The 26,961-nt window shown below is 44.2% G+C and overlaps 1 protein-coding gene across 2 annotated transcripts in view; it reads right to left on the reverse strand.

The window, feature by feature from the left end:
- The window catches only part of LOC129859945 (receptor tyrosine-protein kinase erbB-4-like), a 600,299-nt gene that overhangs the window by 134,621 nt on the left and 438,717 nt on the right, over positions 1-26,961 (reverse strand). For both annotated transcript variants that reach the window (XM_055930221.1, XM_055930219.1), the window contains exons 4-8: positions 8,434-8,568; positions 6,059-6,124; positions 4,274-4,392; positions 1,869-2,010; positions 1,082-1,195 (exon numbers count right to left, since the gene is read on the reverse strand). In XM_055930221.1, coding sequence (XP_055786196.1) covers positions 1,082-1,195; positions 1,869-2,010; positions 4,274-4,392; positions 6,059-6,124; positions 8,434-8,568 — 576 coding nt within the window. The remainder of the gene's footprint in view (positions 1-1,081; positions 1,196-1,868; positions 2,011-4,273; positions 4,393-6,058; positions 6,125-8,433; positions 8,569-26,961) is intronic.

The following is a 26,961-nucleotide window of genomic DNA, read 5'->3' on the forward strand; positions in this document are numbered from 1 at the left end:
GAGGGAAGGGGTGGTACAGACATCAGGATTGGTTAGGAGGCAGAGAGGTTAGGGGTGGTAAATGGGAGGAGACAGAGAGGTTAGGGGTTGTATATGGGAGGAGACAGGGAGGTAAGGGGTGGTGTAAGGGGGAGACAGAGAGGGAAGGGGTGGTATAAGGGAGGAGACAGAGAGGTAAGGGGTGGTATATGGGAGGAGACAGAGAGGTTAGGGGTGGTAAATGGGAGGAGACAGAGAGGTTAGGGGTGGTATATGTTAGGAGACAGAGAGGGAAGGGTGGTATATGGGAGGAGACAGAGAGGTAAAGGGAGGTATATGGGAGGAGACAGGGAGGTTAGGGGTGGTATATGGGAGGAGACAGAGAGGGATGGGGTGGTGGGTGGTATATGGGAGGAGACAGAGAGGGAAGGGTGGTATATGGGAGGAGACAGAGAGGTTAGGGGTGGTATATGGGAGGAGACAGAGAGGGAATGGGTGGTATATGGGAGGAGACAGAGAGGTTAGGGGTGGTATATGGGAGGAGACAGAGAGGGAAGGGGTGGTGTATGGGAGGAGACAGAGAGGGAAGGGTGGTATATGGGAGGAGACAGGGAGAAAAGGGGTGGTATATGGGAGGAGACAGAGAGGGAATGGGTGGTAGATGGGAGGAGACAGGGAGGTAAGGGGTGGTATATGGGAGGAGACAGAGAGGGAAGGGTGGTATATGGGAGGAGACAGAGAGGTTAGGCGTGGTACAGACATAAAATAATGTGAGTTCTGGTATGTGGGTACCTTTGGGACAGATGTCATTATGTGGGTACCTTTGGGACAGATGTCATTATGGGGGTACAGTATGTGGGTACCTTTGGGACAGATGTCACTATGGGGGTACCTTTGGGACAGATGTCATTATGGGGGTACAGTATGTGGGTACCTTTGGGACAGATGTCATTATGGGGGTACAGTATGTGGGTACCTTTGGGACAGATGTCATTATGGGGGTACAGTATGTGGATACCTTTTGGACAGATGTCATTATGGGGGTACAGTATGTGGGTACCTTTGGGACAGATGTCATTATGGGGGTACAGTATGGGGGTACCTTTGGGACAGATGTCAGTGCAGGGGATACACATCTTGATGCGGTTCTCCTCCACTTCCATCTTGTTGCTGGGACAAGCCCTCACACAGGAGCTGTGGTCCACCACAAAGTTATCTGGGACACAACACACAGATATACACTAACTTTACTCAACACGTTACAGAAACTCTTCCACAGGGCTGTCCTACATGGTTGTGTATAACGTTACTCTACACGTTACAGAAACTCTTCCACAGGGCTGTCCTACATGGTTGTGTATAACGTTACTCTACACGTTATAGAAACTCTTCCACAGGGCTGTCCTAGATGGTTGTGTATAACGTTACTCTACACGTTACAGAAACTCTTCCACAGGGCTGTCCTAGATGGTTGTGTATAACGTTACTCTACACGTTACAGAAACTCTTCCACAGGGCTGTCCTAGATGGTTGTGTATAACGTTACTCTACATGTTACAGAAACTCTTCCACAGGGCTGTCCTAGATGGTTGTGTATAACGTTACTCTACATGTTACAGAAACTCTTCCACAGGGCTGTCCTAGATGGTTGTGTGCATGTGTCTGTGTCAGTCCCCTGAATTGATTTGTACATCAATAGTTTTGAAGACATTCCGGTTGAAACATTGCACTCAATAAAATGTGGAACATTCATGGTGTGGGTCATGGGTCATGGGTCATGCCAGTGTTATGCATGGTGTGGGTCAAGGTTCATGCCAGCGTTATGCATGGTGTGGGTCAAGGGTCATGCCAGCGTTATGCATGGTGTGGGTCAGGTAACCAGTTCTTACGGGGACACTTCTCCACACAGAAGGATCCATAGGTGTACTTGGCCCGTGGGTTGGATTCCAGCTGGAAGGTGGTGGGGTTGTACACAAAGGGCTGGGGGCACTGGGTCACACACGCCCCGCTGTCGTTGAAGTTGGTGCAGGCCTGGAGAGGAAACATTAGGAACATGCACACAGTCTGAGGGTATAGGAGCGTGGGGTAGGACTCAATTAGACCAGCCACAGTAATGTACATTGACGTGGTCTTTGTTTAGAAACTACTGTCCGGGCAAACACATCTTATTCTGAAATGTGGAAGCATGACGTGTTAGAGCTGTCTACCTGGCAGTGGTATGTTTACAACAGACTACCCTAAACCATATGGTGATTTTATTTCACAGTGGGATACAGAGCTATTATGTAAATACTACAAGGTGGGTTAGATGGGATTGAGCCCTGAGGAACACAGGGACACACCACTGTTTACTGTTTACTACATGAACAGTCGTTTTTAGCCAGGTTTAATCATATTACAGTATACAGGTCATACTGGATCTGCAGCCAAAACACTCTTATCCTCCAGGTCATACTGGATCTGCAGCCAAAACACTCTTATCCTCCAGGTCATACTGGATCTGCAGCCAAAACACTCTTATCCTCCAGGTCATACTGGATCTGTAGCAAAAACACTCTTATCCTCCAGGTCATACTGGATCTGTAGCCAAAACACTCTTATCCTCCAGGTCATACTGGATCTGTAGCCAAAACACTCTTATCCTCCAGGTCATACTGGATCTGCAGCCAAAACACTCTTATCCTCCAGGTCATACTGGATCTGCAGCCAAAACACTCTTATCCTCCAGGTCATACTGGATCTGTAGCCAAAACACTCTTATCCTCCAGGTCATACTGGATCTGCAGCCAAAACACTCTTATCCTCCAGGTCATACTGGATCTGTAGCAAAAACACTCTTATCCTCCAGGTCATACTGGATCTGTAGCCAAAACACTCTTATCCTCCAGGTCATACTGTAACTGCAGCCAAAACACTCTTATCCTCCAGGTCATACTGATCTTCAGCCAAAACACTCTAATCCTCCAGATCATACTGTATCTGCAGCCAAAACACACTTATCCTCCAGGTCATACTGTATCTTCAGCCAAAACACTCTTATCCTCCAGGTCATACTGTATCTGAAGCCAAAACACTCTTATCATCCAGGTCATACTGGATCTGCAGCCAAAATACTCTCATCCTCCAGGTCATATTGTAACTGCAGCCAAAACACTCTTATCCTCCAGGTCATACTGGATCTGTAGCCAAAACACTCTTATCCTCCAGGTCATACTGTATCTGCAGCCAAAACACTCTTATCCTCCAGGTCATGCTGTATCTGCAGCCAAAACACTCTTATCCTCCAGGTCATACTGTATCTGCAGCCAAAACACTCTTATCCTCCAGGCCATACTGGATCTGCAGCCAAAACACTCTTATCCTCCAGGTCATACTGTATCTGCAGCCAAAACACTCTTATCCTCCAGGTCATACTGTAACTGCAGCCAACACACTCTTATCCTCCAGGTCATACTGTATCTGCAGCCAAAACACTATTATCCTTCAGGTCATACTGTATCTGCAGCCAAAACACTCTTATCCTCCAGGTCATACTGGATCTGCAGCCAAAACACTCTTATCCTCCAAGCCTCCAGACACACCATATTTGAGTCAACTGTGAGTCAAATAGAAGCCATTGATCCGAAGGCTAAATGGTGAAATGTTTTTCTCATAAAACATTGAACTTGTCTGTCGTCAGTGTTTGCGACCTCTAATAGTGACTAGTAATTGAATTGGATAAGGCTCTATAAGTTACAGCTGTAATATCGCTCTGTTAGTAGAAAACATACCTTCATTAAATGAACAGAAAATGTTAGGGGATGAAGGATCATAATTAGAATAATAAATTAGCCACTTGGTTGTTTCATCTGAGGAGGAGTCAGTAGACTTCTACAGTCTATTAAACACACAGAGATGTGTCTTTCAGTAACTGGGGAATTAGAACATTTGTGTGAATTCTGTTGTTGTGTTGGGAGAGTAATGTGTGTGTGTGTGTGTGTGTGTGTGTGTGTGTGTGTGTGTGTGTGTGTGTGTGTGTGTGTGTGTGTTTGTGTGTGTGAGGGGGGTTAACTGTGGATAACTGTGTAGGTGTCTGTGTGTATGCGCGGGCATCTGTGTGTTTGTGTGAGCGTATGTGTGTGTGTGTGTGTGTGTGTGTGTGTGTGTGTGTGTGTGTGTGTGTGTGTGTGTGTGTGTGTGTGTGTGTGTGTGTGTGTGTGTGTGTGTGTGTGTGTGTGTGTGTGTGTGTGTGTGTGTGTGTGTGTGTGTGTGTGTGTGTGTGTGTTTGTAGGTGTGTGTGCGTGTGTCCACGTACGAAGCAGTCTGTGTCCTTGGGTCCCGAGCAGCCCCCAGCACACTCCCTGTGGCAGCAGTTACTGACGTAGGGGCCGAAGCAACGGTCGTCACACTGCTCAGCACACACAGTCTTGGTCACTGTGGAGAGCACAGGGTTTACATTACTGACACAGGTATACACACACACGCACACACACACACACACACAATGCACTGCCAGTTATATAGTGTAAGTTATAGCTCTCCATAGAAAATGCCTGATATGGAACGTGGTCAATTCTAAATCAATCCCTACACCCCTGTTGTATGCCACTGGGTTTATATCCTGTTGAGAAGAGAAGAGGACCCCAACAACACACACACACTTCACACAGTGGAATAATAATTCTGGGTTGTCAAAGCCTTGCGTTTAAGTGCTCACTTCCTGTCCCTCTGTGTGGGAAAACAATGAAGCGGTAGGACAGAAAGCTGTGGAGCTCTTAGCTCTATTATTCTGACTGAGGAACGGCAGAGAAAAGACCAATCACTCTCTATGGTTGTCTATGACGACTGGAGTTCACCCTGTCATTACGCAGAGGAGTGTTACAGTGAACTCCTCAGCTACTTGATCTCTCTCTGTTTATCTCCCTCTTTCTCTCTCTGTTTATCTCCCTCTTTCTCTCTCTGTTTATCTCCCTCTTTCTCTTTCTGTTTCTCTCCCTCTTTCTCTTTCTGTTTCTCTCCCTCTTTCTCTTTCTGTTTCTCTCCCTCTTTCTCTATCTGTTTCTCTCGCTCTTTCTCTCTCTGTTTCTCTCGCTCTTTCTCTTTCTGTTTCTCTCGCTCTTTCTCTTTCTGTTTCTCTCGCTCTTTCTCTTTCTGTTTCTCTCCCTCTTTCTCTTTCTGTTTCTCTCACTCTTTCTCTCTCTGTTTCTCTCACTCTTTCTCTCTCTGTTTCTCTCGCTCTTTCTCTCTCTGTTTCTCTCCCTCTTTCTCTCGCTGTTTCTCTCACTCTTTCTCTCTCTGTTTCTCTCGCTCTTTCTCTTTCTGTTTCTCTCGCTCTTTCTCTCTCTGTTTCTCTCACTCTTTCTCTCTCTGTTTTTCTCGCTCTTTCTCTATCTGTTTCTTTCACTCTTTCTCTCTCTGTTTCTCTCGCTCTTTCTCTTTCTGTTTCTCTCGCTCTTTCTCTCTCTGTTTCTCTCACTCTTTCTCTCTCTGTTTCTCTCGCTCTTTCTCTTTCTGTTTCTCTCGCTCTTTCTCTTTCTGTTTCTCTCGCTCTTTCTCTTTCTGTTTCTCTCCCTCTTTCTCTTTCTGTTTCTCTCACTCTTTCTCTCTCTGTTTCTCTCACTCTTTCTCTCTCTGTTTCTCTCGCTCTTTCTCTCTCTGTTTCTCTCCCTCTTTCTCTCGCTGTTTCTCTCACTCTTTCTCTCTCTGTTTCTCTCGCTCTTTCTCTTTCTGTTTCTCTCGCTCTTTCTCTCTCTGTTTCTCTCACTCTTTCTCTCTCTGTTTTTCTCGCTCTTTCTCTATCTGTTTCTCTCACTCTTTCTCTCTCTGTTTCTCTCGCTCTTTCTCTTTCTGTTTCTCTCGCTCTTTCTCTCTCTGTTTCTCTCACTCTTTCTCTCTCTGTTTCTCTCACTCTTTCTCTTTCTGTTTCTCTCGCTCTTTCTCTTTCTGTTTCTCTCGCTCTTTCTCTATCTGTTTCTCTCGCTCTTTCTCTATCTGTTTCTCTCTCTCTTTCTCTTTCTGTTTCTCTCTCTCTCTGTTTCTCTTTCTGTTCATCTCTCTCTCTCTTGCTCTCTCTGACCTTGTGTGTGTGTGTAATACATACAGCTTTGGCACTGGTTGTCCTGATGGCCCCAGCAGCGTCCGTTACAAGAGCGATGACATCGTTTGCCTGCGGACCACACACACACACACACACACACACACACACACACACACACACACACACACACACACACACACACACACACATGTCAGATAACCATCCACACAAACACAAACCTCCAACCTCCAACCCACCACCCACAAACATCCTCTCACCACACATTAACCGTTCCCCCCTAAACACATCCTTTCTCAGAAACCACCCCCACACTCACCCACTCACTGAGAGTGTGTGCTCTGAGGGTGGGTGAGTGTGCTCTGAGGGTGGGTGAGTGTGCTCTGAGAGTGGGTGAGTGTGCTCTGAGAGTGGGTGAGTCTGCTCTGAGAGTGGGTGAGTGTGCTCTGAGAGTGGGTGAGTGTACTCTGAGAGTGGGTGAGTGTGCTCTGAGAGTGGGCGAGTGTGCTCTGAGAGTGGGTGAGTGTGCTCTGAGAGTGGGTGAGTGTGCTCTGAGAGTGGGTGAGTGTACTCTGAGAGTGGGTGAGTACTCTGAGAGTGGGTGAGTGTGCTCTGAGAGTGGGTGAGTGTGCTCTGAGAGTGGGTGAGTGTGCTCTGAGAGTGGGTGAGTGTGCTCTGAGAGTGGGTGAGTGTACTCTGAGAGTGGGTGAGTGTGCTCTGAGAGTGGGTGAGTGTGCTCTGAGAGTGGGTGAGTGTGCTCTGAGAGTGGGTGAGTGTACTCTGAGAGTGGGTGAGTGTGCTCTGAGAGTGGGTGAGTGTGCTCTGAGAGTGGGTGAGTGTACTCTGAGAGTGGGTGAGTGTGCTCTGAGAGTGGGTGAGTGTGCTCTGAGAGTGGGTGAATGTACTCTGAGAGTGGGTGAGTGTACTCTGAGAGTGGGTGAGTGTGCTCTCATTGTTCTCGCTGGCTCTCTCTGGGTCTACAGTAAGTATGAGGGACAAGGATCCACTCCCCAGTCAAGTCATCTCTCTGAGGCATAAAGTGGGGACATGACACATAACAGTTATCATAGCCCACCGTCAGTGAGCGTGAATGGACCTGTCATCATCAGGCTTTAATTGACTGTGTGGTAATTACATGCTGAAGTGGAGGGCTGAGTGAATGTCACCCTCGGCCCCCTGCCTGCCTGTGAAATTACGCCTAGCTCACTCCAAAAATGATTATGTTAAATAGCGACCCAATCTGGCAACCTCAAAGGAAGCCTCAATCTGGCAACCTGGGCTCCCACGCACGCCGAGCCACTCTCTCATTTTATGCCAACTCTTATTGTTTTATACTCCCTCTTCCTCTGTTCTCTCTTCTGTCCTCTCTTCTGTCCTCTCCTCTGTCCTCTCCCCTGTCCTCTCCTCTGTCCTCTCCTCTGTCCTCTCCTCTGTCCTCTCTTCTGTCCCCTTCTCTGTCCCCTCTTCTGTCCCCTCTTCTGTCCTCTCTTCTGTCCTCTCTTCTGTCCTCTCTTCTGTCCTCTCTTCTGTCCTCTCTTCTGTCCTCTCTTCTGTCCTCTCTTCTTCTTCTTCTTCTTCTTCTTCTTCTTCTTCTTCTTCTTCTTCTTCTTCTTCTTCTTCTTCTTCTTCTTCTTCTTCTTCTTCTTCTTCTAACATCTCAAACAGACATTATAGTGAAGGACACCTTGTGGGGAGAAACTACATACTCACTCGAGCGTTGTGTGACATTTTGTGGTCATACGTGCTGTTTTTAGTGATCACTGTGACATTCAGTGACATTTTCTACACTGATATTGAATGCATATCATGCCCTCACTTTTCTTTGGCATACAATGCAATCTAGGGAGGGGAAAACAAATTGAAAATGTGGAGAAGGTTTGGGGGAGTGGACTTGGAACTAAAATGGCTGTGTGTTTTGACACACAATGGCCGGTAGCCAATGGCTGTGTGTTTTGACACACAATGGCCGGTAGCCAATGGCTGTGTGTTTTGACACACAATGGCCGGTAGCCAATGGCTGTGTGTTTTGACACACAATGGCCGGTAGCCATATCAGTGTTCCAAACACTTTGATTGGAGCTGGCTGTCAGCTTTAGTGAGCTTTATGTGCAGCTGAGACAGAATCACCATGGGCCTGGCTGCATAGCAACACAACCACCTCCATGTGAGTTTAATCACTGATCTATTGTGATGCTGCTTCCAACTCACCTTCAGCAAAACAGAGAAAAAGGATACAAAAAAAGGAACATTTTAACAATATAATTTGTATGAAACTGAGGAAATATGTAAGCATGTGAAGGTGTGAAGGTGTGTGTGTGTATATTGTGCACCTTGGAAGTTTAGAGAAGCATCCCTCAATATTTTTATCAGCACCTCGACCACCCCTCCCTCTCAGCGTTGTGGTTTCTCCCCATACTCACATCCAAGGCCACTGTTGTTGGACGGTACCACCAAGAGTTCAGCTTGGGGGTTCTTGATGATGTCTCTCCAGTGGATGGTGTCGGCGTGGCACAGGAACTTGTTCTGGTCAACATAAACCCCCCCGTTCAGGATCTCTGTGCAGAGAAGGACACACATATACACATAATAAGCACATAACCATTAACATGTATGTATGTATGTGTGTCTGTGCATGTGGGTGTTGGTGTATGTACGTATGTGTGTGTGTGCACGTGCTCTTGTTTGTGTATGTATGTATGCATGCATGCGTGTATGCGTGTGTGTGTGTGTGTATGTATGTATGTATGTATGTATGTATGTATGTATGTATGTATGTATGTATGTATGTATGTATGTACATGTTGGAGCAGAACATCAGTGTATGAAGGTTACTCCTTACCATTCCTGAACATGTTATGCATTTCTTTACTTCTAATCCCTGCAGATGTAAACTATTGAGTCAATGTGAACAGGTAAAGGTGTGTTGTTGTCATAAGGCCAGGTATGCAGGCCTACCCTCCAGCAGTAGTCACTAGACTGCTCCATCCTGTTAAGTAGTGTTTACTGTCGCTTCTGAAAGGTGTCCATTGTTGATATGCTTTCATGCTACATCTACAAAGCTTCCTCTCCATCTACGAAGCTTCCCCTCCATCTACAAAGCTTCCCCTCCATCTACAAACAGACAAATCCTCACTCAATGAATTCCTAGAAAATTCAATGTTCCCCCGTGACCTACTCCAGATACAGAAAGAAGGACACACAGCGGATAAAGGAAGGCTTTGGGTCAAACCCCCTCTTACGGTATTCCACTAATAGCAATAATATGTTTCTGTCGGAGGGTTATAGCCCTGACCAGATGTCTGCATAGGGAACCAGAACAATCTAGAATCCCTTACATATATCACTGTCTTTATATGACAATGTGCAAGTCAATTACAGGATTTGGACTCAATCATGTAGTTCCTCTCTGGATGAGTCTCAAGCTAACAGTGAAGTTTGTGTGTGTGCGTGTGTGTGCGTGTGTGCGCGCGCGCGCGTGTGTGTGTGTGTGTGTGTGTGTGTGTGTGTGTGTGTGTGTGTGTGTGTGTGTGTGTGTGTGTGTGTGTGTGTGTGTGTGTGTGTTTGTGTGTGTGTGTGTGTGTATCATCCATGATGACCCCTGGTTCTGGGAACACCCTTGTCATAGTTAATGAAAAGAATCAGAATGTATAATCCAGATTGGGCCAGATTAGGAAACATGCTCCACCAGTATATTATAGTCTCTGAACAGATTAGCAGCATATGAAAATATACAGATGAGGCGTATTCAGATATTCAGAAATGTGGAGTAGTGGGGGAAGCTAATCATAATGAAGGAAATGGCTTGATTTAAAACTCTCCCGTGGATAAAGATAAACTCAATTTTCTTCAAAGTATTTGACATGCTGGCGGTCTCCCTCACCGGGGGATGGTCTATCATTGCAATTTCATCTACTAATATCACCTCGCACAAAGAAGGATTTTATCAAAGGGATGTTTTACATGTAAATGTATCAGACTGTTATAAGAGAACATTCTGTACCAATTACAATGGTATGCATGGAGCCTAAATATTCAGGGCGTTTGTATCTTATTCAATCATAGAATGTGATTCAATAGAGAATAGTCAGGAGGATATTCAGGATTGTGGCAAAAGTATGTTGATTAGATTCTCCCTGGATTGTTGATGCTGGTGCCTCCATAGAACTTCTCCATCACATTGTCCTCACAGAAATATGCTTACTCTGGATGTCTTAGATTCTATGGATGTCTTCTTAGATTCTATGGATGTCTTCTTAGATTCTATGGATGTCTTCTTAGATTCTATGAATGTCTTCTTAGATTCTATGGATGTCTTCTTAGATTCTATGGATGTCTTCTTAGATTCTATGGATGTCTTCTTAGATTCTATGGATGTCTTCTTAGATTCTATGGATATCTTCTTAGATTCTATGAATGTCTTCTAAGATTCTATGGATGTCTTCTTAGATTCTATGGATGTCTTCTTAGATTCTATGGATATCTTCTTAGATTCTATGGATGTCTTCTTAGATTCTATGGATGTCTTCTTAGATTCTATGGATGTCTTCTTAGATTCTATGGATGTCTTCTTAGATTCTATGGATGTCTTCTTAGATTCTATGGATGTCTTCTTAGATTCTATGGATGTCTTCTTAGATTCTATGGATGTCTTCTTAGATTCTATGGATGTCTTCTTAGATTCTATGGATGTCTTCTGAGATCATTACAGTATTATCTGACACAATATTAGAAACCACAGAGATAGCAGTGAGGAGGAAGGAGAGGATGTGAGTCGTTTGCAGGACCTCCATGACAGCAGTCCATTAGTCAATGCCAAAATAGTAGCCTTTCACTGTAGAGAAACAGTTTGAAGAGTCTGAGGGCGAGAAAGAAAGAAAGCATAGAGAGAGGAAACATGGAGAGCCTCAAACACCCCAGACCATCCATTCACTATCTACCTGCTTGCAGTGAACAGTATTTGACCTTCTTGATGGATGTTTACAGTACATTACTGTACATGGTTGTTGAGGACATTGCGTTGCTGCGTCCTACATGACCACTGTGGGACTAAAGGGATCTATGAGAGACAGTTAGAGAGGGGATTGGGTTGCTGCGTCCTACATGACCACTGTGGGACTAAAGGGATCTATGAGAGACAGGCCGTTAGAAAGGGGATTGGGGGAGGGAATCAGCAGCAGGCGTTTCTCTCAGATCCCGCCTAATTGGACGATGTAAGGCCATGGGCATTCAGGGCTTCAAAGGACATTATTCATTGGCTGTTGAATGAGGGGTTGCTTCCAACCACTTGTTATCCTTTGAAATCCCAGAACACAAATAAATGAAGAGGTTCTAGATGATTCTATTCTTTGTGTGTGGCTGTGGCTTACGTTAGGATCACGTTATCTTAACCCATGTGTGGTGGTCATGTTTTAGTTTTTCACCCAATGTTCACGGGTCTGATGGACCCACAACATTATTGGGTTTTTAAAACAATACAGCCATAACAATTTATCGAAAAGACTTATGTCAATTACAAGCAATATGGACAGCATCCATGGTTAATATTTACCTCTGCTAGTTCACATTTATCAATAAAAGCCCAATTCGTTATTTTGTTGTGATAAAATGTGTTTTTTGTAAACAAAAGTTAAACTAGTTAAATAAAGGTTAAATAAAAAAAAAATTAACATTTCAAAAAGAACTGAACAAATTGGAAGGACAAATTTTACATACAGTATTTTATGGAAATGATATATGAGCCCCATTGAACACAAATGAAGCCCGCTCTACACACCACATGAAGGACAGAGTTTTACTGTATTTGTGTTGCAAATGTATTACTTTGTCTTCCTGTCCTTCTTGGGTCCACACACATCACAGCGCTTCTTCTTTGTCACGTTGGTAACAAGGATCTGGGAGACAGGCGCAGGAATGCGTAATAGTTTTTTAAATTATACCCCAAATCACGGCGTGCCGTGTAAAGGCACAGGCCCGTTGCAGCTGCCGAAGTTGCGGCGGCGTCGGACGGACCAGTAGCAGCGGCGTCGAACGGACCAGTAGCAGTGGCGTCAGACGGACCGGTTGTGGCGGCGTTGGACAGGCCCGTTGCAGCTGCCGAAGTTGCGGCGGAGTCGGACGGACCAGTAGCAGCGGCGTCGAAAGGACCAGTAGCAGTGGCGTCAGACGGACCAGTTGTGGCGGCGTTGGACAGGCCCGTTGCAGCTGCCGAAGTTGCGGCGGCGTCGGATGGACCAGTAGCAGCGGCGTCGAATGGACCAGTAGCAGTGGCGTCAGACGGACCGGTTGTGGCGGCGTTGGACAGGCCCGTTGCAGCTGCCGAAGTTGCGGCGACGTCGGATGGACCAGTAGCAGCGGCGTCGGACAGACGCCAACTGCTAAAATAGCCTCCAACACTCTACTCAGCAAACTGGATGTAGTCTTTCACAGTGCCATCCGTTTTGTTACCAAAGCCCCTTATACCACCCACTACTGCGACCTTTATGCTCTAGTCGGCTGGCCCTCGCTACATATTTGTTGCCAGACCCACTGGCTCCAGGTCATCTACAAGTCTATGCTAGGTAAAGCTCCGCCTTATCTCAGCTTACTGGTCACGACAACAACACCCACCCGTAGCACGCGCTCCAGCAGGTATATCTCACTGGTCATCCCCAAAGCCAACACCTCTTTGGCCATCTTTCCTTCCAGTTCTCTGCTGCCAGTGACTGGAACGGATTGCAAAAATCGCTGAAACTGGAGCCTTATATTTCTCTCACTAACTTTAAACATCCGCTATCTGAGCAGCTAACCGATTGCTGCAGCTGTACATAGTTCATCTGTAAATAGCCCACCCAAGATTGGAATCAGGATTGGAAATGATGCAGACAATTACATTGAAGGAAGCAACAATATTTCCGCAATATTAAGCTGATCCGCCCCTTAAAGAAAAAATAAATAAATAAATAAAATAGCCCTCCCAATCTACCTACCTCATCCCCATATTGTTTTTATTTACTTTTCTGCTCTTTTGCACACCAGTATCTCTACTTGCACATCATCATCTGCTCATTTATCACTCCAGTGTTAATCTGCTAAATTGTAATAACTTCACTACTGTGGCCTATTTATTGCCTACCTCCTCACGCCATTTGCACACACTGTATATAGACTTTCTTTATTCTATTGTGTTATTGACTGTACGCTTGTTTATTCCATGTGTAACTCTGTGTTGTTGTTTGTGTCGCACTGCTTTGCTTTATCTTGGCCAGGTCGCAGTTGTAAATGAGAACTTGTTCTCAACTAGCTTACCTAGTTAAATAAGGTCAAATTTAAAATTAAAAAATAAATAAAATGGCTTGGGTAGAGTGTGGGGAAATACAGATTTGTTTTACAATATAATTTTTTTTAATTGTAATAACTCTCTGCAGGTTCCCGCAAGACATTGTGTAGTTTCAAACACTACAAAGGGTAAAGAGTGTGAGAAAAGCGGGAGACAGGCAGACAGGCAGGGAGACAGACAGGTTCGTGGTGCTATGTTGAAACAGCAGGCCCAGGGAGGAGGAAGACAGAGTGAAAGCACACAGCAAACCTTTTGGTTTCATTTTTACTTATTTTCACCAACACACACACTTTTCCACACTTTCATTACCCTCGGGTCCAGTGGACCAGAACACCACATATGTAATATAAATGTGTAGGGGGGTGCACAGTGTGCACTCAATGAAAATGCATTGTTTTACATGTTCTTCTGAGAGAATGAGCCAAGGCCAATGAGTCTCAGGTTGAAAAAAGTATTCATTGTATAATTTTTTGTTTCAGTAAACATTGAAAATGGCACCCGAACACAAGGGCTAACAGTCGGTGCGGTGGTGGGTTGGTGTGTCCCCTGTTCGCTTTGAATCAAAGATACTCATCACAAGGCTAAATGATGCATGTTATTTCAGGGCTTCTTGTCCCTGCTATTGCACATCGGTGGCGATCTTTGATGTCTAATGCTCAAAGGGTTCTCATAGCAGTGCCTGTACACGCACCAGACAAAGGCACTTGTTGATTGGACGTCAACATCCAATCAACAACTACATTTGGTTGATATTTAGTTGAGAAGTCAACAAACGGGAATTGAAATTGAATCCAAACCTTGAAAGCCTGTTGTTTAATTGTGTTTGGAATCGAGGTTTAAACAATGTGGACAACCTCCTAATAGTAATGTACATAAGATATACACTGCCCTCTCCTAGTCTCTCTGCTCCTCTCTGGTCTCAGACTGTCGTGCCTGCTCCATTACACCATGTACTATCTTCTGTGTCTCGCTCAGTCTCTCTCTCTCTAATACACCATGTAATATATTCTGTGTCTCTCCCAGTCTCTCTCTCTCCAATAGACCATGTCATATCTTCTGTGTCTCTTTCTCAGTGTCTCAGTGTCTCACTTGGTCTCTCTCTCTCCCAATTCAATTATATTTAAATTTAAGGCCTTTATTGGCAAGCAAGTGAAATAGATAATAAACAAAGGTGAAATAAACAATACTATCTCTCTCTCTCTCCCTCTCTCTCTCTCTCTCTCTCTCTCTCTCTCTCTCTCTCTCTCTCACTCTCTCACTCTCTCTCTCACTCTCTCTTACACACTCTCTCTTACACACTCCCTCTCACTCTCTCTCACACACTCTCTGTCACTCTCTCTCTCACTCTCTCAGTCTCTCTCACTCTCTCAGTCTCTCTCACTCTCTCACACTATCTCAGTCCCTCTCACTCTCTCTCACTCTCTCAGTCTTTCTCACTCTCTCAGTCTCTCTCACTCTCTCAGTCTCTCTCACTATCTCAGTCTCTCTCACTATCTGTCTCTCTCAGTCTCTCTCAGTATCTCAGTCTCTCTCAGACTCTCTCAGTATCTCAGTCTCTCGCAGTCTCTCTCAGTATCTGTCTCTCTCAGTTTCACACTCTCAGTCTCTCTCTCTGTATATATATATATATATATATATATATATATATATATATATATATATATATATATATATATATATATATATATATATCAGTTACTTGGGCCCTGGTCTAAAGTAGAGCACTATACAGGGAATAGGGCCCTGGTATAAAGTAGTGCACTACATATATAGGGAATAGGGTGCCATTTAGTATGTGCACAGTGTTGTTTTATTAGGCTGATAAATAAGGCTGTGTTGTTTTATTAGGCTGATAAATAAGGCTGTGTTGTTTTATTAGGCTGATAAATAAGGCTGTGTAACAGTGATAAATTAACTAGCTATTAGCCTGTGTTGTTTTATTAGGCTGATAAATAAGGCTGTGTTGTTTTATTAGGCTGATGAATAAGGCTGTGTTGTTTTATTAGGCTGATAAACAAGGCTGTGTAACAGTGATAAATTAACTAGCTATTAGCCTATGTTGTTTCATTAGGCTGATAAATAAGGCTGTGTTGTTTTATTAGGCTGATAAATAAGGCTGTGTTGTTTTATTAGGCTGATAAATAAGGCTGTGGAACAGTGATAAATGAACTAGCTATTAGCCTGTGTTGTTTTATTAGGCTGATAAATAAGGCTGTGTTGTTTTATTAGGCTGATAAATAAGACTGTGTTGTTTAATTAGGCTGATAAATAAGGCTGTGTTGTTTTATTAGGCTGATAAATAAGGCTGTGTAACATTGATAAATTAACTAGCTATTAGCCTGTGTTGTTTTTATTAGGCTGATAAATAAGGCTGTGTTGTTTTATTAGGCTGATAAATAAGGCTGTGTTGTTTTATTAGGCTGATAAATAAGGCTGTGTTGTTTTATTAGGCTGATAAATAAGGCTGTGTAACATTGATAAATTAACTAGCTATTAGCCTGTGTTGTTTTTATTAGGCTGATAAATAAGGCTGTGTTGTTTTATTAGGCTGATAAATAAGGCTGTGTTGTTTTATTAGGCTGATAAATAAGGCTGTGTTGTTTTATTAGGCTGATAAATAAGGCTGTGTAACAGTGATAAATTAACTAGCTATTAGCGTGTATGAGCTAGCATTTATTGGTCCCTAGTCCCAAGAGGTGTTTCACAGGTCTCTACACTGTTGATCACTGGGTAAAGACCTATCATCAGCGTTCTGTCAGGATCAGACCCCCCCCTTTTCCCTCGCTTGATGTTTCCTGTGGAAAGCAGTTTGTCACTGTGTGTGATGAGGTCACTTGCTGAGTACAGGAGAACACAGGGAGGAAAAGATCATTCATTTCCATGGCTGGCTGATCACTGTCTTCCTGAACCCTCACAAACACACTGGGGAAAAAACACATGGACACACGCTGTACAAGTTGGAACACACATGCGCACGCACGCACACACACACACATACACACACATACACACACACACACACACTCAGAACCCCCCCATCCTCCCACAAATGCAATTCAAGAAAAAATAAATACCACACCCTGTCTCACATCTGTGCATAGCCAGCCACCCGCAAAACGCCACGTTATGTCTCGGTGTCATCAACCCCACAAAGCTGAAGCATTTTGTAGCCATAGCTCAGGACAAAACACCACGTTATGTCTCGGTGTCATCAACCCCACAAAGCTGAAGCATTTTGTAGCCATAGGTCAGGACAAAACGCCACGTTATGTCTCGGTGTCATCAACCCCACAAAGCTGAAGCATTTTGTAGCCATAGGTCAGGACAAAACGCCACGTTATGTCTCGGTGTCATCAACCCCACAAAGCTGAAGGATTTTGTAGCCATAGCTCAGGACAAAACGCCACGCTATGTCTCGGTGTCATCAACCCCACAAAGCTGAAGCATTTTGTAGCCATAGGACAGGACAAAACGCCACGTTATGTCTCGGTGTCATCAACCCCACAAAGCTGAAACATTTTGTAGCCATAGGTCAGGACAAAACGCCACGCTATGTCTCGGTGTCATCAACCCCACAAAGCTGAAGCATTTTGTAGCCATAGGTCAGGACAAAACACCACGTTATGTCTCGGTGTCATCAACCCCACAAAGCTGAAGGATTTTGTAGCCATAGCTCAGGACAAAACGCCACGTTATGTCTCGGTGTCATCAACCCCACAAAGCTGAAGCATTTTGTAGCCATAGCTCAGGACAAAACGCCACGTTATGTCTCGGTGTCATCAACCCCACAAAGCTGAAGCATTTTGTAGCCATAGGACAGGACAAAACGCCACGTTATGTCTCGGTGTCATCAACCCCACAAAGCTGAAGCATTTTGTAGCCATAGGACAGGACAAAACGCCACGTTATGTCTCGGTGTCATCAACCCCACAAAGCTGAAGGATTTTGTAGCCATAGGACAGGACAAAATGCCACGTTATGTCTCGGTGTAATCAACCCCACAAAACTGAAGCATTTTGTAGCCATAGCTCAAGACTTAAGCCACAGATTTACCTTTAAAGCATCCCTTTAAAGTGTCTATTAATCAACCCTGTTCTTCAGAGCCCTGAGGAACTACCTTGAACTATCTCCTAAATATAAATGGGGAGTGGAGACGGGCTTAAGAGAAATACAGACAGGGTATAGATTGGATAAATTAAGTAAGAAGTGTGTGGGGGGTCTGTTTATGTGTTCGTACCTACATGTGTGTACTGTATGCCTCTGTGTGTGTGCGTGTGCGTATGTGTGCGTGTGTGTTTGTGCGTGTGCATGTGTGCCCTGGTGTGTAATCTCCATCAGTGCCTTGACCTCCACACTGGGCTGTGACACACTTCTGACAACCAACAGTACGGTGGTGAGGGTGTTGGGGGCGGCAAGGGTGTGTGGGAAACAAATTGCCTTCATTTTTTAAAGCGCAACCTCTTTAAGAGAGGCCATGGGGCCTTATGGAACCAAAGTGATAACAAATGTGTGACTCGGAGAAGGAAAATTATCTCCCTTATTCTGGCTCTAGGGCGAAGCGTTTTGAGAGGAGTATTTCTCTTTTAATGGGTTTGACTTCCTTGGTGTTGAACGATGCTCAATAAAGAGATAGTGTACTCTGGCGGAGGTTAACTCCTGAGACAATAAAGAGACCATCTCCACCAGAGCAGACTAACTTCTGAGACAATAAAGAGATGGTGTACTCTGGCGGAGGTTAACTTCTGAGACAATAAAGAGACCATCTCCACCAGAGCAGACTAACTTCTGAGACAATAAAGAGATGGTGTACTCTGGCGGAGGTTAACTTCTGAGACAATAAAGAGATAGTGTACTCTAGTGGAGTTTAACTTCTGAGACAATAAAGAGATAGTGTACTCTAGTGGAGTTTAACTTCTGAGACAATAAAGAGATACTGTACTCTAGTGGAGTTTAACGTCTGAGCCAATACAGAGATAGTGTACTCTAGTGGAGGTTCACTTCTGAGACAATAAATAGATGGTGTACTCTAGTGGAGGATAACTTCTGAGACAATAAAGAGATACTGTACTCTGGCGGAGATTAATTTCTGAGACAATAAAGAGATAGTGGACTCTAGTGGAGTTTAACGTCTGAGCCAATACAGAGATAGTGTACTCTAGTGGAGTTTAACGTCTGAGCCAATACAGAGATAGTGTACTCTGGCGGAGGTTAACTTCTGAGACAATAAAGAGCTGGTGGACTCTGGCGGAGGATAATTTCTGAGACAATAAAGAGATAGTGTACTCTAGTGGAGTTTAACGTCTGAGCCAATACAGAGATAGTGTGTTTATCAGACCTTGGGGAAAGAACATACTGTAACACAACAGGTGTTCAAATAATCCTTCACTTGGACAAATCATGTTCTGACTCCATTGCATTGACACCCATGTCTACTTAGACACAGGACCCCACACTGACTATGAGCCTAAATATTACATTTACAATTTATTCATTCAGCAGATGCTCTGCTCCAGAGTGACTCACAGGATCAATTAAGGTAAAGTGCCTTGCTCAATAGCACATCAACAGCTTTTTCACCTAGTCGGCTTGGGGATTTGAAACAGCAACCTTTCGATTACTAGTCCACCGGTCTTAACCGCTAGGCTATCTGCTGCTCCTATTGGTAGTAAACACATTGAATTGATCCATAAAGGTAGATATCAATTAGCAGTCCTACTTCAAAACTTTACCTTGCGCTCACCTGTCCCTAATTCTATTCCAAAATGTATCAAGTACACCAATCCACAACAATGGCGTCTGTAGTATCCAATCTGTGTCTGTTAAAGTACATAGGGACACACACTCTCTCCATTCAAATGGAAAACCGCCTCCATCTTACAGTAGGGAATGACCTGAACAGCAGTGCTGCATCACAAAGGCTCTGTCAAGGGAAAGAACAAGAAAAGAGAGGGAGAGAGGGAAGGAGAGAGAGGGAAGGAGAGAGAGGGAAGGAGAGAGAGGGAAGGAGAGAAGTTTGTTCTGCGTTAGACACAGAGGAGTGTGCGAGTGGAATCTGTCATCGCTCGGCTGCATCCCAAACTATGGGCCCTGGTCAAAAGTAGTGCAATATATAGGGAACAGGGTGCCATTTGTGACAAGCCCAGTAAATACAAAGCTATATGAAACAAAGGGCTATTTCAATATGACAGTACCATACTACTTAGAATGCATTCTCAGTACGTTGCTTCATTCCAAGTGGACATTGGAAAGTACATAGGCCTAGGCATAGCAGGAAGGAAACAGGTAGTCTCAAAGGAAACTAGTCTCATTAATAAATAGGAGGAAGCTAGTCTCAAAGGAAACTCGTCTCATTAATCGATAGCCACTCTGTGCCTCCTAGCATGTTTAGCTAAAAATAATGCTGAGGCTAATGTCAAAGTAACAGCTTCAGTGAAAACCACTCCAATACAATCCAATGAATAACCATTTAACAATATACTGTAGCTGGCCACAATATAGCCCGGAATACATCAATTGAATCCGATTACTGTGGACATAAAGGAAGAAACATTGATCCAAAATGGCCGATGTTTCCCACACTGGGAGAGAACAGAAAAGCACCAACAAGTTATGCCAAGTGACAAAAATTGACAGCTGATTGATTGACAGATATCAATCTAAGACCAATCTAAGACCAAAAAAGACCAAAAGTCAAACACACTGTGGGCATGTTACAGTGTGTTTGAAAAGTACTGCATAACACATTTGAAGACACTTTAATAGGTAAACATTATGGGATGGGAAGGACCTGTCCAGAGCTGCCTTGGCCGTGAGACACACACATTTGACTCTCTTCTCACGCTCTCACGGCATCTTCTCACGCTCTCGCGGCATCTTCTCACGCTCTCGCGCTCTCGCAGCATCTTCTCACGCTCTCGCGGCATCTTCTCGCGCTCTCGCAGCATCTTCTCACGCTCTCGCAGCATCTTCTCACGCTCTCGCGCTCTCGCAGCATCTTCTCACGCTCTCGCGGCATCTTCTCGCGCTCTCGCAGCATCTTCTCACGCTCTCGCAGCATCTTCTCACGCTCTCGCGCTCTCGCAGCATCTTCTCACACTCTCGCGGCATCTTCTCGCGCTCTCGCGACATCTTCCTGCGCTCTCGCGGCATCTTCTCACGCTCTCGCGGCATCTTCTCACGCTCTCGCGGCATCTTCTCACGCTCTCGCGGCATCTTCTTACGCTCTCGCGCATCTTCTCACGCTCTCGCGGCATCTTCTTACGCTCTCGCGCATCTTCTCACGCTCTCGCGGCATCTTCTCACGCTCTCGCGGCATCTTCTCGAGCTCTCGCGGCATCTTCTCGAGCTCTCGCGGCATCTTCTCACGCTCTCGCGCTCTCACAGCATCTTCTCACGCTCTCGCGGCATCTTCTCACGCTCTCGCGGCATCTTCAGCACTGAGGAGTGGCCCTCCTGGAGAGCAAGCAGGACTTTCTCCCAGACCTATTTTAAAGAGATACTTCACCCAAATAACAAAATGTTTGTGTCCTTACCTTGAAAGCAGTCTATGGACAAGGAGATTGCAATCTATGATTTGGTTACCGTCTGCCACCGACCATTAATATAACATCATTCCTGTGCAGAGCCTTGGTGTAGTGGTAACATACAGCCTTCAATCCCTGCTTCCAACCTTCCTACTGTTTCTAGCATTTGGCCTTCTCCTTATCTCTCTTTATTTTTTTACCCTGCTCATAGGTCTAAAGTCAAAATATGTAGAATTGCAGGAAATTTGCTTTAAAACAGTAACATTTTCCCAGTCCCCCTTCTAGGGGTTGTGCCAGGGGGCAATGAAATTCACATTGCAAATCTCACTCCAAGCATTCTTCAAAAGTTGTCAGCCCTTCATATCATTACACCAGACCCATTTAAAAAGCTGTAAAAGTCTCCATCTTAAGACGGCGGAGACATATTTGTCTCTAAACAGAATAGAGTGTAAACAGAAGAGGTCTCCTGAGTCCTCTTCTTCTCCTCTCTCTCCCTCCAGTGCCTCTGCCAGCCAGAAGAGATATTGTTCAGTAGGAAAGATAGGAGAGGAGCACAAGGCATGCAGACAGTGTGGGGGACGCCTCCCCCTCCCCTCCCCTCACGCTCTGTCCACCCTGATAACCATAATTGTGTTTTAAGGCCCCTGATTAAATTTTGCCATCTCAAATGATATTGTTTCGCAATGAATCCTTATGAAAAATGCCCCATATTAAAGGATTATGGTATCCAGTGAAGGCAGCGAGCTGGAAGGAGGGAAGGAGGGATGGAGGGATGGAGGGAATGCTTTTATTTTCTCAGCTGTCTCTACAGATGGAGGGCCAAATTAATGCCTTGTCATCTCTGTTTGTGTGTCAGTGTCAGTGGATGTGTCAGTGGATGTGTCAGTGTCAGTGGATGTGTCAGTGGATGTGTCAGTGGATGTGTCAGTGTCAGTGGATGTGTCAGTGTCAGTGTCAGTGTCTGTGTCTGTGTCAGTGTCAGTGTCTGTCTGTGTCAGTGTCTGTGGATGTGTCAGTGTCAGTGGATGTGTCAGTGGATGTGTCAGTGGATGTGTCAGTGGATGTGTCAGTGTCAGTGGATGTGTCAGTGGATGTGTCAGTGTCAGTGGATGTGTCAGTGGATGTGTCAGTGGATGTGTCAGTGGATGTGTCAGTGTCAGTGGATGTGTCAGTGGATGTGTCAGTGTCAGTGGATGTGTCAGTGGATGTGTCAGTGGATGTGTCAGTGGATGTGTCAGTGTCAGTGGATGTGTCAGTGGATGTGTCAGTGGATGTGTCAGTGGATGTGTCAGTGGATGTGTCAGTGTCAGTGGATGTGTCAGTGGATGTGTCAGTGTCAGTGGATGTGTCAGTGTCAGTGGATGTGTCAGTGGATGTGTCAGTGTCAGTGGATGTGTCAGTGTCAGTGTCAGTGTCAGTGTCAGTGTCAGTGTCTGTGTCTGTCTGTGTCAGTGTCTGTGTCTGTGTCTGTGTCTGTGTCTGTGTCTCTCTCTGTATCACTATAAAGTAAACTGAAAACAATAAACCCAGTCAATCTAAATCAAATGTAACTTACACCTAACACACTGATAGCCTTAAAACCGGTTTAAAAAACACAATGCTCTCTCAAAGTCTCAATCTGAAACTTTGCTTTCACCTGTCTAATTTCTTCGCCAATACGTCCAATGCTTGTCACTAACTCTGGCTAAATCGTCAGGGACTTTGTTTTTAGAGGTGACACAAAATACAATCAGGTGGGAGGCTAAATTCAATAATGGCCACAAATGAAAATTGAGTCAGAGACACACTCTGCACTTAAGGAGCTAAGCATGGGCTTGCTCTTCTAATAAGAGCCACCGGCGTCATTGCCTCGCTGCATTTAAATGAACTAGAGCCCCCCCCTCACCAATCACCACGGGAAAACAAAAGCCTCGGCCAAAGAGACGAGCGCTCAGGAATACCAATCGACCAACCAGAACACTTAAATGCGGCGTATAACACTTATTCACCAGTGTGGGTTGTAGGAAGCCACAGAGGTAAACAAATAACAGACAGATGAATTATGGGAAAGCTAAAGCTATTATTGAACTTCTGAAGTATAAAAATCGAAACCATCTTCAGAAGTATAAGTTAACCAGACAAATCATGTCCAATCAATTTAATTTACCACAGGTGGACTCCAATCAAGTCGTAGAAACATCTCATCTCAAGGATCAATGGAAACGGATGCACCTGAGCTCAATTTCCAGTCTCATAGCAAAGGGTCTGAATACTTATGTAAATAAGGTATTTCTGTTTTTCTAAAAACCTGTTTTTGCTTTGTCATTATGGGGTACTGTGTGATGATTGATGAGGAGATTGATGAGGAAAAACAGATTCAATCAGTTTTAGAATAAGTCTGTAAAGTAACAAAATGTGTAAAAAGTAAGTCAAGCAGACAGGACTCAGGGATGACTGATCATGGAGATGCCATCCATCTCCACCCAGTTAGGAAATATGATTTGAGTTTTTTTGCACCTCTCATGTGAAATGATCTCCAAAACTCATTAAAGTTGATGGTGTTGATTCCTTTAGGGAAATTCAAGCAGATGTTAGAGGGCCTTCTTACTGAAGAATGTTTTGTTCCATATGATTGTGTTTCGCTTTTCATGTTTTGTGTAATTTATGTGTATATAAATATGTATAGTGTAATGTATGTGTATATAAATATGTATAGTGTAATTGATATGTATATAAATATGTATAGTGTAATTGATGTGTATATAGAGTTGAAGTCAGAAGTTTACATACACCTTAGCCAAATACATTTAAACTCAGTTTTTCACAATTCCTGACATTTAATCCTAGTAAAAATTCCCTGTCTTAGGTCAGTTAGGATCACCACTTTATTTTAAGAATGTGAAATGTCAGAATAATAGTAGAGAGAATAATTTATTTCAGCTTGTATTTCTTTCATCACATTCCCAGTGGGTCAGAAGTTTACATACACTCAATTAGTATTTGGTAACATTGCCTTTAAATTGTTTAACTTGGGTCAAACATTTCGGGTAGCCTTCCACAATAAAGATAATAGATACAAAACAAAAACGTGAAGAACATAAATCAATTAACTCTAATTAGCACATGTAGGGCAGTATGCAATTGTGTGTGTGAATGGAATTGGCAGATTTATTTCTCACATGTGCAGCACATAGTATTTGTTTTACAGTCCTTCTTTGGGGGGCAGAATTGGCATCTCCTCCTCTTGCCTGCCCCAGGTGCAGCCTCAGGTGGATCAGGCCAAAATTCAACCCCCTGAACAGCTTTCACAAGCGCTGCAGAGGCTGTGCGGGGGAGGCACTCCCTTCTTTGAATGTGTGGGGTTACAAGTGCCTTTCCCAGCTGCTCCAGGAACACCCTCCTCTTGTCCCACTAATCAGGCATCCAGGTAGGGTTGATCTTGTTCCATATCACAAAGGCATTTTATGGATATAACCCTGTCCCTCTCTTCCTGTTATAACTATACAGTGATCTAACCCTGTCCCTCTCTTCCTGTTATAACTATACAGTGATATAACCCTGTCCCTCTCTTCCTGTTATAACTATACAGTGATCTAACCCTGTCCCTCTCTTCCGGTTATAACTATACAGTGATATAACCCTGTCCCTCTCTTCCTGTTATAACTATAAACTGATATAACCCTGTCCCTCTCTTCCTGTTATAACTATACAGTGATCTAACCCTGTCCCTCTCTTCCTGTTATAACTATACAGTGATCTAACCCTGTCCCCCTCTTCCTGTTATAACTATACAGTGATATAACCCTGTCCCTCTCTTCCTGTTATAACTATACAGTGATCTAACCCTGTCCCCCTCTTCCTGTTATAACTATACAGTGATCTAACCCTGTCCCTCTCTTCCTGTTATAACTATACAGTGATCTAACCCTGTCCCTCTCTTCCTGTTATAACTATACAGTGATCTAACCCTGTCCCTCTCTTCCTGTTATAACTATACACTGACATAACCCTGTCCCTCTCTTCCTGTTATAACTATACAGTGATCTAACCCTGTCCTTGTCTTCCTGTTATAACTATACAGTGATCTAACCCTGTCCTTGTCTTCCTGTTATAACTATAAACTGATATAACCCTGTCCCTCTCTTCCTGTTATAACTATACAGTGATCTAACCCTGTCCCTCTCTTCCTGTTATAACTATAAACTGACATAACCCTGTCCCTCTCTTCCTGTTATAACTATACAGTGATCTAACCCTGTCCCTCTCTTCCTGTTATAACTATACAGTGATCTAACCCTGTCCCTCTCTTCCTGTTATAACTATACAGTGATCTAACCCTGTCCCCCTCTTCCTGTTATAACTATAAACTGATATAACCCTGTCCCCCTCTTCCTGTTATAACTATAAACTGATATAGCCCTGTCCCTCTCTTCCTGTTATAACTATACAGTGATCTAACCCTGTCCCTCTCTTCCTGTTATAACTATAAACTGATATAGCCCTGTCCCCCTCTTCCTTTTATAACTATAAACTGATATAACCCTGTCCCCCTCTTCCTGTTATAACTATAAACTGATATAGCCCTGTCCCTCTCTTCCTGTTATAACTATAAACTGATATAACCCTGTCCCTCTCTTCCTGTTATAACTATAAACTGATATAACTCTGTCCCTCTCTTCCTGTTATAACTATACAGTGATCTAACCCTGTCCCTCTCTTCCTGTTATAACTATACAGTGATCTAACCCTGTCCCCCTCTTCCTTTTATAACTATAAACTGACATAACCCTGTCCCCCTCTTCCTGTTATAACTATACAGTGATCTAACCCTGTCCCTCTCTTCCTGTTATAACTATACAGTGATCTAACCCTGTCCCTCTCTTCCTGTTATAACTATACAGTGATCTAACTCTGTCCCTCTCTTCCGGTTATAACTATACAGTGATCTAACCCTGTCCCTCTCTTCCTGTTATAACTATACAGTGATCTAACCCTGTCCCTCTCTTCCGGTTATAACTATACAGTGATCTAACCCTGTCCCTCTCTTCCGGTTATAACTATACAGTGATCTAACCCTGTCCCTCTCTTCCTGTTATAAATATACAGTGGGTCATTCTGAGGCCAACTTCCCGTTCCCCTACTAAATAATATCTCATTGTCTGACACTCTATCATTCTTAGCTTCCTGTGCACCTCATTTCTCCTCATCTCTCTGTGTCTCTGAGATACACTTTAGATTGGAAGACACACATCTAATAATTGTCTCTGCTCACTTCTGTAATCTATTAATGAATCCGTCGCAGGGAGAGCAACTTACTACTGGACCACAGGAGAGATTAGAGGAGTCTGTGTTAATGATGACTGAACCACAGGAGAGAGGAGTCTGTGTTAGTAATGAATGGACCACATGAGAGATTAGAGGAGTCTGTGTTAGTGATGACTGGACCACAGGAGAGACTAGAGGAGTCTGTGTTAGTGATGACTGGACCACAGGAGAGACTAGAGGAGTCTGTGTTAGTGATGAGGCAGCTGTAGAGGAGTCTGTGTTAGTGATGACTGAACCACAGGAGAGACTAGAGGAGTCTGTGTTAGTGATGACTGCACCACAGGAGAGACTAGAGGAGTCTGTGTTAGTGATGAGGCAGCTGTAGAGGAGTCTGTGTTAGTGATGACTGGACCACAGGAGAGACTAGAGGAGTCTGTGTTAGTGATGACTGAACCACAGGAGAGACTAGAGGAGTCTGTGTTAGTGATGAGGCAGCTGTAGAGGAGTCTGTGTTAGTGATGACTGAACCACAGGAGAGACTAGAGGAGTCTGTGTTAGTGATGACTGGACCACAGGAGAGACTAGAGGAGTCTGTGTTAGTGATGACTGGACCAAATGAGAGACTAGAGGAGTCTGTGTTAGTAATGACTGGACCACAGGAGAGATTAGAGGAGTCTGTGTTAGTGATGACTGAACCACAGGAGAGACTAGAGGAGTCTGTGTTAGTGATGACTGAACCACAGGAGAGACTAGAGGAGTCTGTGTTAGTGATGACTGAACCACAGGAGAGACTAGAGGAGTCTGTGTTAGTGATGACTGGACCACAGGAGAGACTAGAGGAGTCTGTGTTAGTGATGACTGGACCA

Source organism: Salvelinus fontinalis, chromosome 7, assembly GCF_029448725.1.
Source record: "Salvelinus fontinalis isolate EN_2023a chromosome 7, ASM2944872v1, whole genome shotgun sequence".
Classification (NCBI taxonomy): Eukaryota; Metazoa; Chordata; class Actinopteri; order Salmoniformes; family Salmonidae; genus Salvelinus; species Salvelinus fontinalis.